This window comes from Sus scrofa, chromosome 8 (assembly GCF_000003025.6).
Source record: "Sus scrofa isolate TJ Tabasco breed Duroc chromosome 8, Sscrofa11.1, whole genome shotgun sequence".
In the NCBI taxonomy this organism is placed as follows: Eukaryota; Metazoa; Chordata; class Mammalia; order Artiodactyla; family Suidae; genus Sus; species Sus scrofa.
The window spans coordinates 102,387,149-102,402,529 of NC_010450.4; the positions used below are offsets into that span (position 1 = coordinate 102,387,149).

Here is a 15,381-nt window from a genome sequence, read left to right on the forward strand (position 1 = left end):
CACTCTGCTGTGATTTTGTCAGGGCCTGATTAAGCTTGCAACTCATAAGCAAATGAGAAGTTCTAGCTATAGGAAGAACTGCATTAGTTCTACATTTAATTTATGGCAAGACCTCTTTATACCCCAAGGCAGATTAGATTATCTCTTATCCTGAATCTGCACAGCACTTTGCTCTTCTCATTCTAGAATATCTTGCTGTGACTAGAATTGCAAGCTTATGTCCTCTAGTCCCCTCCGCTCATCCTCTAGTCCCCTCCGCTCACCCCATGTCTCCCCTTCCAGACACTAGGAAGTCTGAGGAGGGCACTTTGTCTTAGCTTTCTCAGCACTCGTCCAGTATAATATCCTGTAGTAACTGTGTACCTCACTCTCACATACTCATACATTTTATGCTTCACTCATAATAGAGAATGGTTCAAATTTACTTGAAAGTTCTAGGCTGGTTCTGAAAACAGAAACTGACCCAAGGCAGAAGTTTTGAAATTTCCTAAGTAAGCTACCAAAGAGCTGTATATATTTAAGAGGCCATGTAGAAACCACTATTGACTTTTTTTTAACTTAAAAATAAACTTAAGAAATGGCTCTCAAAGCTTCAAGCTTCCTCTATACAAGGGTCAAAGATGAGCTGTCCTTTACCTCAGTGACAGTCTCTAAAAGACATCCATGCACCTCTAAGTGTGAGTACAAGGTGAGGCCCCGATCCCCAGAGGTCACGGAGGGGAGTGAGGCCCCAAGCACCCGAAACCTAGAGTCCTGATTAGCTCCCCCCGCTGCGCAAAGGCCAGGCGGTCACCCGGGACGGCGCGGAAGCGTGTCCCTACTGAGTTCCAAAGTGGCCACGACCCGGCCCCACCCAAGCTGCCGGGACGCAGACCGGCCGCTCCCCACGCAGGCGCAGTGAGGCCACGGCCGGGCGGGCAGGGCGGGGCCCGCCGGGACGGGGCGGGGTCGGTGGTGTTTCCGTTGCTTGGAGCCGACAGAAAGTAGCTGCTTGGAGCGTTCTCCGCCTGCATCCCAGCCAGTTCCGCGCGCCGCCGTCCCGCGACCCGCAGCTCTCCCGGAGGTTGGGGTCTGGGTGAGTGAGCGCTCGCCTAGCCCGCAGAGGGGAGCGGGAACGCTGGGTTAGAGCGGATACTCTGCTGAGAACTCCTTCGGAGCTGCGGAGAGGGCGGGTCTGCGGCGGGGCGCGGGGTCTCCGTGGGCCCTGCGGCGGGGAAGTCTGGCTAGCTGAACCAGCTGTCACTCTCTTCTCTTGCAGTCCTGCATCAGTCACCTTTTCCTGACCTGGGCAGTCGCTATGGCACAGGTAAGGCTGTGCGCCCTCGCGCAACGCTCGGATTTAGCAATTTTGTAAACTGCTCAGAGTTCTGGAGTTTGTTGGAAAACCAGAAGAGTTTAGGAGTAAACTCAGTCTGCCTTCCGAAAATCTTTAATATTGTTTCCCCTTTGCATCCCCCAACTCCTGTCCTTCTGCTTTCCGAGGAGTGTCCGCCGGAACCTGCTCCCACCCTTCGCGCAGCAGCCCAGCGGGCACAGCCGCCGGTGACGTGGCCGGATTTTTGTGCGCTGCCTTTCCTGAGTGAATGTGTAAAAGGCGGCCCTCCCCAAAATCCAGAAAATCGCTAAAATTAGAACCAGAACAAGTACAGCTCATTGTGGTCATGTGAAGCGAACGCATTCTCCTTCCCCACCCTTGGCTTCTTTTATTTATTTTCCGACAAGTTTTCTGTGTTTTAATACTGTACATCGGGCATTGGTTTTTTTCCAGTAGATCTTCTGTGGAGCTTTTCCCAGTTGCTCAACTCAGTTTTACTAAAAGGAACTGTCGTCGTCGGCACTGATTTTTTCTTTCTTCTTCTTTTTTTTAGTGCAAGGGTTAAACCGGAGAGCTGCTTTTCTTAAGTAAGGAACTCGTGGAACGAGTTCTGAATTTCATTTGCCTTGGGACTGTTTCAGAACTTGATTACCTAATTTTTTTTTTTTTTTGCTGTTCTTAACATTTATCAAAAGTATAGGGAGGAGAAAATCCTTTAATTTATATAGCACACTTTAAAAATTGACCTGTTATATACAATCTTTTGTGAATATAATGTCGATGCATAAGACAGCTCCACCCTGAAACTAAAATTTTACAGATCTCATCAATTTAACTGGCTTTTCAGAGTCCAGAAGTTTTTTTTAAACAAGTGTTTTAAACTGCTCGAACAATGCCGTCTCTCATGTGTAGTTAACTATTTAAAAAAATCAGATTGACTTACCAGGTCGAATAAGTTTTCATGGTCCTTTACAAGAGAAAATTGGAGGGTTAAGAGGAGTTGGTAATTTTATTAAATTTATACGGTACTTCTTATTTCCTCTTTTGCACTTAAGAAGTATTACAATAAAACAATTCTCATATTGCTTCAAGTGGAAACTTTAGATTCTTTCCCATGTAAAGGATACTTTTATACAGAATAACCTTTCTTTTACTGAGCAATTTTCCTATCTTGATATGCTGGTGTGGTGATGTAAAGGATGATTTATCGAGCATCAAAGAATAGTTCTCTTTATTCTAGCTCATTTGGCTGTTTTATCTCTTTTGTAAGTTTACCCAGTGATTTCTGAAGTTTTTCAATCAATTCCTTTAATTTTGTAGGCTCTTTATCCAAGATAGCATAAATGAATACATCTTCCCAAATCTGGACATTAATAATTTCAAAGAATGAAAATAGTGTAAAATAATTTCAAAGAGTGAAATAGTTTTTATGTATACGAAACCTGGGGGAATTATGTACATAATCTCTATCACAGTATAACCAGGATTGTTTTCTATCCAAGTCATAGGTTTTAGTTATCATAAAAGTTACACGTAATATTTAGAAAGATACATTGGTGGGGAGTTCCCTGTTGGCCCAGTGGTGAAGGAACTGACATTGTCACTGCTGTGGCTCAGGTCACTGCTGTGGTGTGGGTTTGATTCCTGCCCCAGGAACTTCACATGCCTTAGGCAGGGCAAAAAAGAAAAAAAAAAAAATACAAAAACAAAAAACCCCAAAGGTACCGTGTTGGATTTTACACCAGCACCAGCTTTTTTGTTAGTTGTCCTTGGAAGCTATGGATATAAAACATTTTCTCAAAATATTTAATATTAGGATAGAGTTTTGTTGATTTTAACTTACATTTGTTGGTTTTAACTTACATTGAATGTCCACATTTTGGAATTGGACTTTTATGTCTAAAATTTCCTTTGGAGTTCAGTGTAATTAGAAAGCCGAAGTACTTTAGTGTTAGGTTTCAAACAGTTTCCATGGTAGTACTTTTTGTTGACCTGTGGGTATGGGGACCAGAGACCTCCACTCTGAGGCCATCTGTAGAGTAATGGAACCAGATGTCTGAGTCTTAGAGGTGTACATTTCGACAATTTAAATATTAATGTCTCATTTACTGAAAAAAATTAAAATGCCTCCAATGGTAGCAATTTTTCATGTTTATGAACTAAATCTGCCATATCAGTCATTTTCTGTTTTTACTTAATATTGGGATTACCCTTCTAATAATAGTCTACAGTATCCAGGAAACAGTTATTGTATATGTATCAGTGGCATGCCTGTCTCCTTAAGAATTTGACAGGAAAGCATTGATTAATCATTGACAGATATATTGACAGATATAAGCTGAAATTTCTTTTTTTATATAAACATATTATTAGGGATATTTTGCACTCTTGTGCATAGCTATATTAATATATTCATTATATAAGTAAATTATAAATTACAATTAATGTAATTTATATCAATGTCATTTTTAATTATATTTAACTCTAATGATGTCAGTGTAGGGACAGAGCTATGGAAGATATTGGGAACTACTTAAAAAGTGACTTATCATGTTAGGTAAGTACATTCAGAATTGGAGGCATTTGTAAGGTAAATACCACTTGAGCTCCACCCTTCTTTTTCTGGTCCTAATCCTCATCTGTTAGTATTGAAATATGTGGGATTTGACCAATTTGACTGTTATTATGGAGAGAAATATCTAAAGTGAGACTTCCCAGTCTTTCTTAAAGAAACTGGTTAACTGTATCTTCTCCAAGACCTATAAAAAATATAAATTACAAATTAACCTGCTTGTAAACAATTCCTGGACAGTATTTACTTTATACACTTTATATATATATATATATATACATATATATATATATGTATTTATTTTGGCCACACCCATGTTATATGGAAGTTTCTGGGCCAGGGATCAAATCTGAGCCGAAGCTGAGACCTACGTTATAGCTGTGGCAATGCTGGATCCTTAACCTACTGTTCTACAACAGGAATTCCCTTTTTATGTGTTTGAAACCATTTGAATGGTTTTATATTTATATGACTTGAAGCTACAATATCCATGTTATTTTAGCACAAAGTTTGTTAAATAAGTAATAAATTATTATGATTATTGGATCAGTAACATATTTACCATGTTAAATTTGGGTACAAGCAAGTTCAAGATATTTACTGGGGAATGGCTAAAGAGCTTTTAAAATTGTATGAATTATCTATAGTAAATGATTTTGAATCCTTTCATCTTTTTTTCTCTCAACAGTCAACTTTTGATTATATAAATATGAATTTTTCATTAGGTTTTAGGGTTATTTCTTTAATCTGACTCACATATTTTGGGTTGGATTTCCTAAATTGGGTCCTGACCTGTTTCTCTCCTATTGCTTAACTTGCCCACACAGTTTTTTTCAATCTCACTATTTAGCTACGGCCAAATTATTTCATAGATGTTCTAATTAATTTAAGTACTTAAAAGTACATTGTGTACTTATGTGTTCTTTGGTTGGGAAAAATCAAGAGTTGGAAAAATTGAGAGTTGGTTTTGGTTTGGAAAAATCAAGAGTTGGCCATATTCCATAGATGAATAATCCATTTAATACATTTTAATTTAAGAGTTTTGTATCTTTTTCTTTAAGGTAATGAAACTTTAAAAAGTTAGGTTTGGGGCAGTCTGAACTTAGTTTTATTTATAATGTTTTTAAAGAGTAAATATATACAGGGCAGCAGGAATATCATGAAGCATGAGCAGGGTACATAATTTTTCACTAGAAACATCAGGAACATCAGAGTTATTAGCTTATTACATATTTAAACTGTACAAGATTTGATTAGAAATTTTTTTTTGGTTGCCTTGAAATCATTGCACTATGATGATTTACAAAGGCCCTGTGCAGAGGAAGCAAGATCGATTTAAGTAAGTACACTTGAGATGAGGTTCATTCCAGCAGAGTTGACTCCATGTTGAGTACATTTTTTCATGCCTTTCACTTTAAGGTCAAATCTCTCTATATTGAGTTATTCCCTCAGGGGTTCCTAGACCAAATTACCTCTTTATCCATGGCCTGTACTGCTTGGTTTAGTCCCTCTCAGTTCCTGATTCCTTTGACTTTGGTCTTCATTTCGGAGGCTGAGAATGAACTAGGTCCCTAACTGCTTGGTTGCTTTGCAAGCCACTGGACAATTCATTGGTGTTCAGTAAACCTTAATTCCCATATCTTGAGCTAGAGCCCTTTGGACATAGGTGGAAAGCTATTTGGAGGTCCATTTCTGAAATAAATTGTATCCATATAACCTTTATACTTTTCTAAACTTCACAAATATATGTAAATTTTTTTTAACAAAAACTAGGGCTCCTAAGAGCTTTGCTTTGTGTTTTACGGACCATCTTTCAGGTTAATAGTGTGTATAATATGTAAAGCTATAAGCAACTGATCAACTGGAAGGAATGCATATTCCAGTTGGCATAATTTTCTTTGGACACTAGTTCCTAACTGTTCTCTTTACTTACCATTCATGCATGTACCAGGTTTTTTTTAGATATGGGAAATAAAAAGGGAAATAGAACTAAGATGTATTAATTTAACAGGCGCATTGCCAAGTCCTTTGTATGCATCATTTAGTGCTCATAATACAGTTTTGGAAATAAGTATTACTATTTCAGTTTCATAGGAGAGGAAATGGAGATTGCTTAGCTGGCATCAGTCATATGGGTTAAAGGAGGAAAGCCATGATATGTAGAGGCAACAACAGCAAAAGTACATGCTTGGGGTGTAATGGAGTTTGGCACGGCCAGGAGCTGCAGGCAGTATGGCATTGCTGGAGTGAAGCTGCAGTCTGGTGGGGAGATAGAGCCCCGCTTTAGAAAGGGGTGCCAGGAAGGCAGACAGGAGCCAGGGCTAAAGAATATGAGCTGTGTTGCAGATAATGGAGAGCTACCACAGAGTTGTAAATTGGGATGTGCCATGGCCAGATTTCTGTTCAACAAAGATTGCTGCTGGAGCCAATGTGATGTTGTTCTTCTTGGGGTTGCAGAGGTGGATGATGGTGTGGAAGTTGATGGGGGAAGGAGAGCAAAGCTGGGTGTTGGAAGGCTACTTGGGAATCTGTTGCTATAACCCCAGTGAAATCTTAAGGGCTTAAACTAGGCAGCAGCTGGGACTTTAGCTAGGAGGGGTCTCTAGGAGAGATTAGGCAAATTGGGTGCATAAGTCAGGTGGGAGTTGGTGGTGAAGGGCCGGGTTAAGGTCAAGATGAATGGCTTGCTTGATGGAGTGGTTGGTTGTGTTTCTCGTTGAGAAAGGAACGCATGTTTGAGATGGTGGAAAAACAATTAATAAATTTGTCGAATTTGAGTTCTTTATAAAACATTTAGGTGGCACTGTCTAGTATACAGCAAGGAGTTATGTGATCTTTAAATCCTCTTTCATCTCTGTAGGTCATCCATTTGTTTATGAACTGTTTATCGCTTACTGCAACTAAAAAGATTTGGAACTAACTTATTTCCTACCTTTGTCTAGGACCAGCCATATTCATTAGATTTCTGCCCTTTGTTTTGATGCAAAAGGAAATAAAGTTTGTGAATCCATGTACACTCTTCTCTAATATGAGAAATCTGTAAACTTGACTGTTTCTGAAGCATCGGTGTGAATGAATTGGTTAGTGATACAACTTTTCAAGTGCTATGCACAAAATGGCCAGTTGAACACCTAGGTAAAATAACTCCCTACCCCCATGTGTATTTATCAGAAGTTATGCATTTGCGAACTCTCACTGAGTCAAAGATATCACCATTATTCATAGACAGTTAAACTTTCCATTTTATTGGTATTTGCCAAGGGAAGACATTCTTATGCTAGGAGGGAGGTGGCCATAGGAGCATTAAAAAATACAACAATCTGGAGTTCCCGTCATGGCTTAGAGGTTAATGAGCCTGACTAGCATCCATGAGGACACGGGTTCGATCCTTGGCCTTGCTCAGTGGGTTAAGGATCCGGCGTTGCCATGAGCTGTGGTGTAGGTCGCAGACATGGCTTGGATCCTGCATTGCTGTGGCTGTGGTGTAGGCCGGCAGCTGCAGCTCTGATTAGACCCCTAGCCTGGGAACCTCCATATGCCTCGGGTGCGGCCCTAGAAAAAGACAAAAAGACAAAAAAAAAAAAAAAAAAAAAAAAAAGGATGTATTATACCATAGAGGGAATAAAGTCAGTATTTAAAAAAAAAATACAACAATCTAAATTATATTGACAAAACCTTTATTTTATTAAGTTACTAAAAACTTTTCTACTATTGTGCACATAACTTAAATTATTTTATAGTGATGCTTTTTTTCCTTATACCTGACTTTAAGAGAGCAGTCAAAGGTAGTAGGATAATTAGACAAAACCTAAGAAAAAGCAAAATCAAGGAGCATGAAAGGGAAAGGAAGTCATGTGAAACTTAGCAATAGTTATAGACCAATTTTAATTTTAAGGCTTTGAACTATAACTTTCACCTTTTTTGATAAGAATGAGCAGTGGTGAGGATTAGGGCTTGAAATCTTATTTCTGACCCCTGATTTTATGTGTTGTACCCCTCAGTCATCTTGGAGGTTTTAGTTTCTTTTAATATTTCATTTACTTTGCAGCTTATATGATAATGATGCCACCCAGGCTTTTCCCTCTTTACTTGCTCATCTCTTTTCTTTCCTAACAGCGATTTTCAATTTTTTTTCTTTTCTGATCGGTGGAACCAATTAGCGTAGGAAATATTAATGGGTCTGTACTATGTCCATCAGGTAAGACCTGAAATGCTATGACTAGAGAGGGAAGGCAGGTCTCTGCCCTTGGCCTTCCTCTCTCCTCATCTTTCTTGGTGGCCTTCAAGGGCTTTTTGCAAAACCTGAGCCTCAGAAGGACCATACATAACAATCACTGTGCAGCTGCCCGGCTATAGTGGTTTGCTTCATGATTTCTGGCTCTTATTTAGTACTATGTGGAATGGTGAGTAGGTGTTTAGGTCTTGGTTTCATTGAACTGGATATAAATTTAAAAAGACTTTAGTTCTCTTCTGCGCCTTTAGTTTAAAATGATCCAGAGCAAGTGAATGTTTTCCCATCTTTAAATTTGAAGTGTTATTTTTATGTTATTTCCTTGTGCTTTAAAAACTCTGAGTTTGGAAAAGCAACCTTCACTTGTGTTTTGGTTTAACTTTATTCATTTTGTTTTGGCATACCTAGTCTTTGAAGATAAAGAACTTTTTCATTTAGAGCAAACAAAAAATGCCAACGAAATTACAGAGCCAGTACATTGGGTAATTTTGAAATTGAGAGTTAAAGGAGTGAATTAAATGTTTTGGCCACTTATTGTCTGGGATTATATAATAATTCCCTAGCTACAGCTTTGGTGGCAGAGGATCAAGGTAAGCTGAAGAGGAGCTGAGGATGAGTGAAGGAAACAGGAGCTACTTAGGATTGGAATTAATCTGGGGAAGGCGTACATGTTGAGCCTGAGGCTAGGCAAAGACAGGAAGCAGGGAAAGCCGTCTATGTGAATCATGCAGAGTCCCTTTTGCCCAACATAGACAGTTTTGTGTGGGCGGGGATGGGGCTTGGGCAGGATATCCAAATAGGGTTCTGCCTAAGTGACTCATGTCCTGTGATTCACATCTGTCCCTTACTACTGCTACGTGGCCTTGTGAGCTTTCGAAATGACTTTGATAGAATGGAATGTAGCAAGAGTGTTTCCCAATTTCTAGAAAGCTCTCAAAAATACAATGAGCAGTTATTTCATCTTCATAGTTAGTAGATGAGACTTTGGGGATACTTCTCTTCTTTCCATAGTTCATCTCATTTCCTTCAGGCTCAGGGGTCAGATGTCTCTTGAGTTTAAGGCAAATCCCTCCCTTCTCCTGTGTTCTTAACCTCTTCCCTATTTTAACTTCTCTATCTACCAGCAGCTTCTCCAGAACTTAAAAACTGGGTAATGTCTTTTTTTTTTTTTTTTTTTTTTTTTTTTTTTTATCTTTTTGCCATTTCTTGGGCTGCTCCTATGGCATATGGAGGTTCCCAGGCTAGGAGTCAAATCAGAGCTGTAGCTGCAGGCCTAGACCAGAGCTACAGCAACTCCAGATCCAAGCCGCGTCTGCGACCTACACCACAGCTCACGGCAACTCGGGATCCTTAACCCACTGAGCAAGGCCAGGGATCGAACCTGCAACCTCATGGTTTCTAGTCGGATTCGTTAACCACTGAGCCATGACGGGAACTCCAGTAGTGTCTTTTTTTAAAGTGCGTTTTTCAAAAGGATTTAAGAATCGTTTGGAAGATTCCATTGTGGCTCAGTAGTAACAAGCTGACTAGTATCCCTGAGGATGCGGGTTCAATCCCTGGCCTCACTCTGGGTTACAGATCTAGCTTTGCTGTGAGCTGTGGTGTAGGTCACAGACGCGGCTCGGATCCTGCGTTGCTATGGCTGTGGCGTAGGCCTGCTGCTACAGCTCCAATTCGATCCTTTGCCAGGGCTCTTCCATATGCCGCTGGTAAAATGCTCTGCCTCTCAATTCACTCTTCACTGTCCGCCAGTCAGGCTTTTACTGCCACTAGAGACCTCGTAGTTGCCAAATCCAGGGGACCCTTTTCGGTCTTTCTTGACTGCCCTCTGGTTTGGACACTGCCTTTTCTTCCTTTCCTCAGGACAGTTTTCTCCTTCAGCTTCCATGCTGTTACCTTCTTTGGATTTTCTCTTTGTCTTGGGAGGCTGCGTAGCACCATAGCTGGGAGCCTTCAGTCCCATGACCCGTGTCCAGGTCCCGGCTCTGCTGCTTGCTTACCTGCAGGTTACGTGGGTGATTTGTCAGACCTTTCTAAGCCAGTGTGTTTCTTCACCTGCCAAATGGGGTTTGACTGAGATGAACCATGTGAAGCTCTGAGCTCTTGCCGCCCTGGATTTTAGCTGCCATTCTGTTAGTAGGTGATCTTCCCTTCTCCAGCCCTTCTTTTCCATTTCCTGTCATGATAGCCTCCTCATACAGCTCCAGTTACCACCTATGTGCCCCTTAACTGACAAGCCTGCTGCTCTTTCTGTATGTGGAGAAATGCAAAACCAGCCTTCCTATTCCCTCTCCGAAAAATGAACCGTCCTAAGTGGTTCCCTCTCCCTCCGCCCAATCCCTCTTTGTCTTTTCCTTTCCATTTCTGATGTTTCTGACTTAAGATCAGGTCTTTTTTACCTTCTTATGTTTAGTAGTTTTTAAAACAGTCTTCCTGGCTCCACACCTGCATTGTCCCTCCCATTGTCCCCACTGCTGCCCTAGTAATATTGCTGTACAGGGTGGACCTTGTTCTTCCCTGCTTAAGTGCCCTCAGGGGCTTCCCTTGCTGAAGGGGTAAAGGCTGCTCTGCTCAGCCTGACTCCCAACACATCCACACCCGCCTCCCCCGCCCCCGTGACGTTCCCATATTTGGTTTTCTCTCCAACCTTACTGCTTGTTCCAGTCTGTTGAAATGCTTAATCCTTTGTCCAAAGCACCACCTTGATCATTCTTCCATGTTTTTATGCATGTTGAAATACCTGCCTGCCCTTCTCTACTTTCCTGAACCTGCCTGGCAAAATCACGGGCAACTTAAAGACATGTTGGGGAAGTTTTTCTCATTTCTTTTCTTTTTTTCTCCTCTTCCTGTCTCAGTGCCTCCTTTATGTGCTTATATTACCCTGATGAAACCTCTGTGTGAATATACTCTACTGCACTTGATTATTTACATGCCTGTCATTTTTTCTTAAGAGGTCATGACTTTTTCCTAGTGATTAGTACAGTACTTGACACGTGGTTGGCATTCAGAAAATGATTGTTGAGTGAATACATAGACAGGTGAACTAAGTCGTCTTAGTTCTCAAATTGAGAGAACCTCTGGTATTTATTCATTTTTTATGATGATATTACGGTGTCTTCATCATTGATTTTAGGTGGTCTTACTAAATGTAGAGAAACTGCAGTTTGATTTGAGAGAAATAACTTTTTTTAACTCATACCAATTTTGAAGGGCCATCTTCTCAAATCTTATCAATTTATCTCCCAAACTATTGCTCCTTTTGGTTATGTTGAACCATTTGAAGCTGCCATTGTTCAGCCGTTCACTTTTTTACGGCTCAACCTAAAGAACAAATGGCAGGGAGTTTATTGGCCTTTATGCATCTGTGCTTTTTAGATAGGGTGAAAATAGAGATTAGTCTGTCGATGGGTGGAATTTCTAAAAGGGTTCTGAAGCCAGTTCCAATGTGGAGTGGTTTCCCCACTCCAGCAAGCAGTTCTCCTGCACCAGCTAGGTGTCCTGCAATTCAGCTCATTTCTGACATTTTCTCCCTGGAGATAGTATCAGATCCCATAGGTGAAAGGTTCAGTCTGCCAAGACTGCTCCCTTTCATTCTCCCTCCCATTTCATTCATATGCCAGTTGCAAGTCCAGAATGTCACCTGTGCTTCTGACTATAGATTAGAGTTTCCAACGACCCCATCATTGGCTCCCAGAACTAAGAAACATTTTACTTACTAGATTATAGGTTTATTATAAAAGGGTGTAACTGTGGAAGAAACGCAGAGGGCAGGGTATATGGGAAGAGCATTGAGCTTCAGAGCCCTCTTGAGTGAGCCACTGTCCCCACATCTCCATGTGTTCACCAGTCTGGAACCTCTCCAGACCTTGTTCTTTTGGGTTTTTATGGAGCCTTCATTACATAGGCATGGTTGACTAAATCACTGGCCATTGGTGATTGAATCAGTCTCCAGCCACTCTGTCTTCCATGAGGTGGGGTGAGGGTGCGGGACAGAAAGTTCCAACCCCCCATTCACATGGTTGGTTCCCCTTGCAACCAGCCCCCATCCTTAGATGCTTTCCAAAAATCACCTCATTAACACAAACCCAGGTGATTGAAGAGGATTTATTATGAATATCAAGCTCTTATTATGAAATTTATCATTCAAGAATTCCAGGGGTTTTAGGAGGCCTGTGCATGAAATGGGGATGAAGACAGTATTTCTTATTGTAAATCACAGTATCCCACTTAGTAGAGTGAAGAGTTCTGGTTTAGTGTGATGACCTCCTCATAAGTGGGGGCTAGACTTCCCTTCCCCTTCCTTTCCTAGTTGGCCACAATCTTTTGTTTGGCCGAGGAATTGGTGAATGAAAGCTGCTACCAGTCAACACTCTGGGGCTGAGAGGTCAAACTGGAAAACACCTCTTGTCTTGATCTCATAATTACAACTCTAAGGCTTTCCTGTAGGTTCCCTCAAGGCTGGCTGTTCAGAGGAAAGAAGAATCTTCTTTCTTTCCTTGAACAAGAAAAAAACTATCCTGACATAATACTCTAAAATGGTAAGAAAGACTTTATTCAAGACCATTGCAACAGGGTTCATGACTATTGCAATGGAAGAGAGATATTGGGTTCAAATCCATATATAGCAAAGGCAGCTGGGGATTTATAGCCAACAAGCAGGATGAAGGGGTCAGTGGATGGAAAGATTCTTGCTGAACTGTGGCTTGATAGGATTCTTGCTATAGGCAGCCCATGGATTTATACATCATAGATGGAGGATGAAGAACTTGAACACATTTAAGGGTTGGGGGATTCCTTCTAAGCTGGCTTGGCAAGACTCATGCTACAACTGGCCTAGGCAGACTGAGGACCAGCCCTAGTTGAAAAGAGGGCTCTGAGGAGCCTGTCTGGAGTTTGGTCAAGGAGCGAGTCTTTGTCCCTGGGATCCATGAGTGCTACTTTTTCAGGAGACATAATTTAGTGCCACTGAAAAAGAAGGTTACTGATCTGACCTTTGGTGCTCTGTCCTGTGGAAGTTTTTCCCCATGGATATCCCCCTTCATTGGCATTTTTAAATTTAGCAATTGGGTGTTAAGATGGAAGAAATTTTTTTTTTCTTTTAGGTGATTGTGCTTGCATGCATTCATAATAAAACACATGATTGTAAACCAGACAGGTATTCTTGACCCTCACCCTTATAGCTGTTTGTTTCTTAGTTTTAGATGTAACCTTGACAGGAGTTCTGAAGGACTTCAAAAACATTCATTGGTGAAAATAAATCCCGGGAGCCTGTTGGTATTATAAGATAAAATTTATGGCTTGGTACTAGTAAAACCCTTTGACTCTAAAGCTCTAATGATATTACAAACATTTTTGGAAATATTAAAATATTTTGATTAAAAGCACTCTGTATAAGATAAAATAATGTAGCAGAAAATCTTATAAACAATATCTTCTAATATATCTTTATAAAGTTCTAAATTCAGAAATTTGTATTCTTCTGGGACATGAGTTACTGAATATCTTTCCAGGCTTTTCCAGGTTATCTTAAAATCCCTAGTATGAAGAAACAGGACTAGGTGTATTAAGAACATTGCTTAGAGTTGAGTGCCTACGGTAAGGATCAAATTTTAATGCAGGCTCAGCATGCTCCCATATCAAAGTGGAGTGAGACTTAATGGGAAGAAAGCCTGCAAGGAAGTGCCCTCTGTGAACCAGGAGGGGCTGCTAGAGCTTGGTCACTGGGGCGATGCCCGAGGGAGGAAGACCTGAGAGTCAGCCTTCCTGCTAATGGTATTGCAGGTGGAGAGCTCATGCACTGAATCGGTCCTGCCAATCCATATTGTAATGGTCCACTTCCCTTTTCAAATGGGGTTATATAGCTAATGAAATTATAAATTGATATAAATCCTGAACATGATATAGAGCAAGCAGCTGACTCTTTATGTTGTTTGTTGTATTAGCTGTGCTATGAATAACGTCCCTGTTTTTCCTGTGCCAGGTTCTCAGAGGCACTGTGACTGACTTCCCTGGATTTGATGAGCGGGCTGATGCAGAAACTCTTCGGAAGGCCATGAAAGGCCTGGGTAAATTCAGCCTTCTTTTTGTTCTAAAAATGTGACATTTGTTTTTCTGAACAGAAAGTCATTGTTTTACAGAAGGATTAACTTTAGAATATTTTGAGCTGGAACGTATACAGAGAGAAAAGGTGCATTAAGATAACAAAACAATGACTGACCATCCCTAGTATTCAGTCTTTAGAACTGAACAGAAGTTAAGTTCGGCCTCCTTGCATTTTAGCTTTTCAGCTTTATTTGTTTGGTAGTTGACTGAGTAGATAAGCAGACATTCCTGAGGGTGACCAGCTGTGTAGCCTCTCACTCTCAGTGCCCAGTTAGAAACCCAGTTCTGTAAGTCTCTTACATCCCACCCTCTTCTCTTGCCCCATTCTCCTTCCTAGCCATTAAAAAAATCTCTCTTCATGAGGATTTCCAGGTAAAACTGACTCCCCTGTCCTCAGGCTCCTGTATAAGTGTCCAGGTGAAAGGATCCACCTTCCTCCAACCTGGCTCCAACCCCATCAACTCTCTGTTCTGAATATCGTGTAATATTTCCTCTTGGAGCAGGATCAGGTGCAGATCTTCTGGCCTTGCAAGGCCTTCTGTGGTATCCCAGCCCACCTCATCCCACTCAGCTCACGTTACTGACTGACATGTCCTCTGATCCAACCATGCCAAGTAATGTGTTATTCAGGAAAGCCCTGTATTTTCCTATTGCAGTTTTTCCCCAATTCTGAAAAGCCTGTCTTCCCTCCTTACAACACTGCCTGTCAAAATCTTTTCATCTTTCAAGTCTGTTTTGGGTGTCACCTTCTCTATGAAGCTTACTTTTTTTTTTTTCTTTCTTTTCTGGCCACCCCAAGGCAGGTGGAGTTCCTGGGTCCTTTAACCTACTGTGCTGGGCTGGGGATTGAACCTGCGTCTTGGTGCTGCAGAGAGGGTGCTGATCCTGTTGCACCACAGTGGGAACTCCCCCCATGAAGCTTTCCCCAAAACACTTTTCCACTTCCTATAAGCTAAGAGAGCCTCCTCTGAACCCCATTTAACACTAGGACCTCTCCTTGTGGCACCTGTCACATTGTGCCTTAGCTCATGGTTATTTGTGTTTTGGTATTTTTCACCCCAAGTTGTCTGTAACCAGGGTCTCTATCTTTTTCCTCTCTCAATCAATCCTCTGCAACACCCAGCACTTTGTGCCTTGTGAATAGCTGTTATTTGAGTATCT

At 41.1% G+C, this 15,381-nt stretch overlaps 1 protein-coding gene across 1 annotated transcript in view; it reads left to right on the plus strand.

The window, feature by feature from the left end:
* Positions 685 to 15,381, plus strand: part of ANXA5 (annexin A5) — a 33,036-nt gene continuing 18,339 nt past the window's right edge. Inside the window, exons 1-3 of the mRNA XM_003129218.5 lie at positions 685 to 1,075; positions 1,259 to 1,306; positions 14,099 to 14,183. Of these exons, the coding sequence (XP_003129266.2) occupies positions 1,298 to 1,306; positions 14,099 to 14,183 (94 nt within the window). The 5' untranslated portion in view covers positions 685 to 1,075; positions 1,259 to 1,297. The remainder of the gene's footprint in view (positions 1,076 to 1,258; positions 1,307 to 14,098; positions 14,184 to 15,381) is intronic.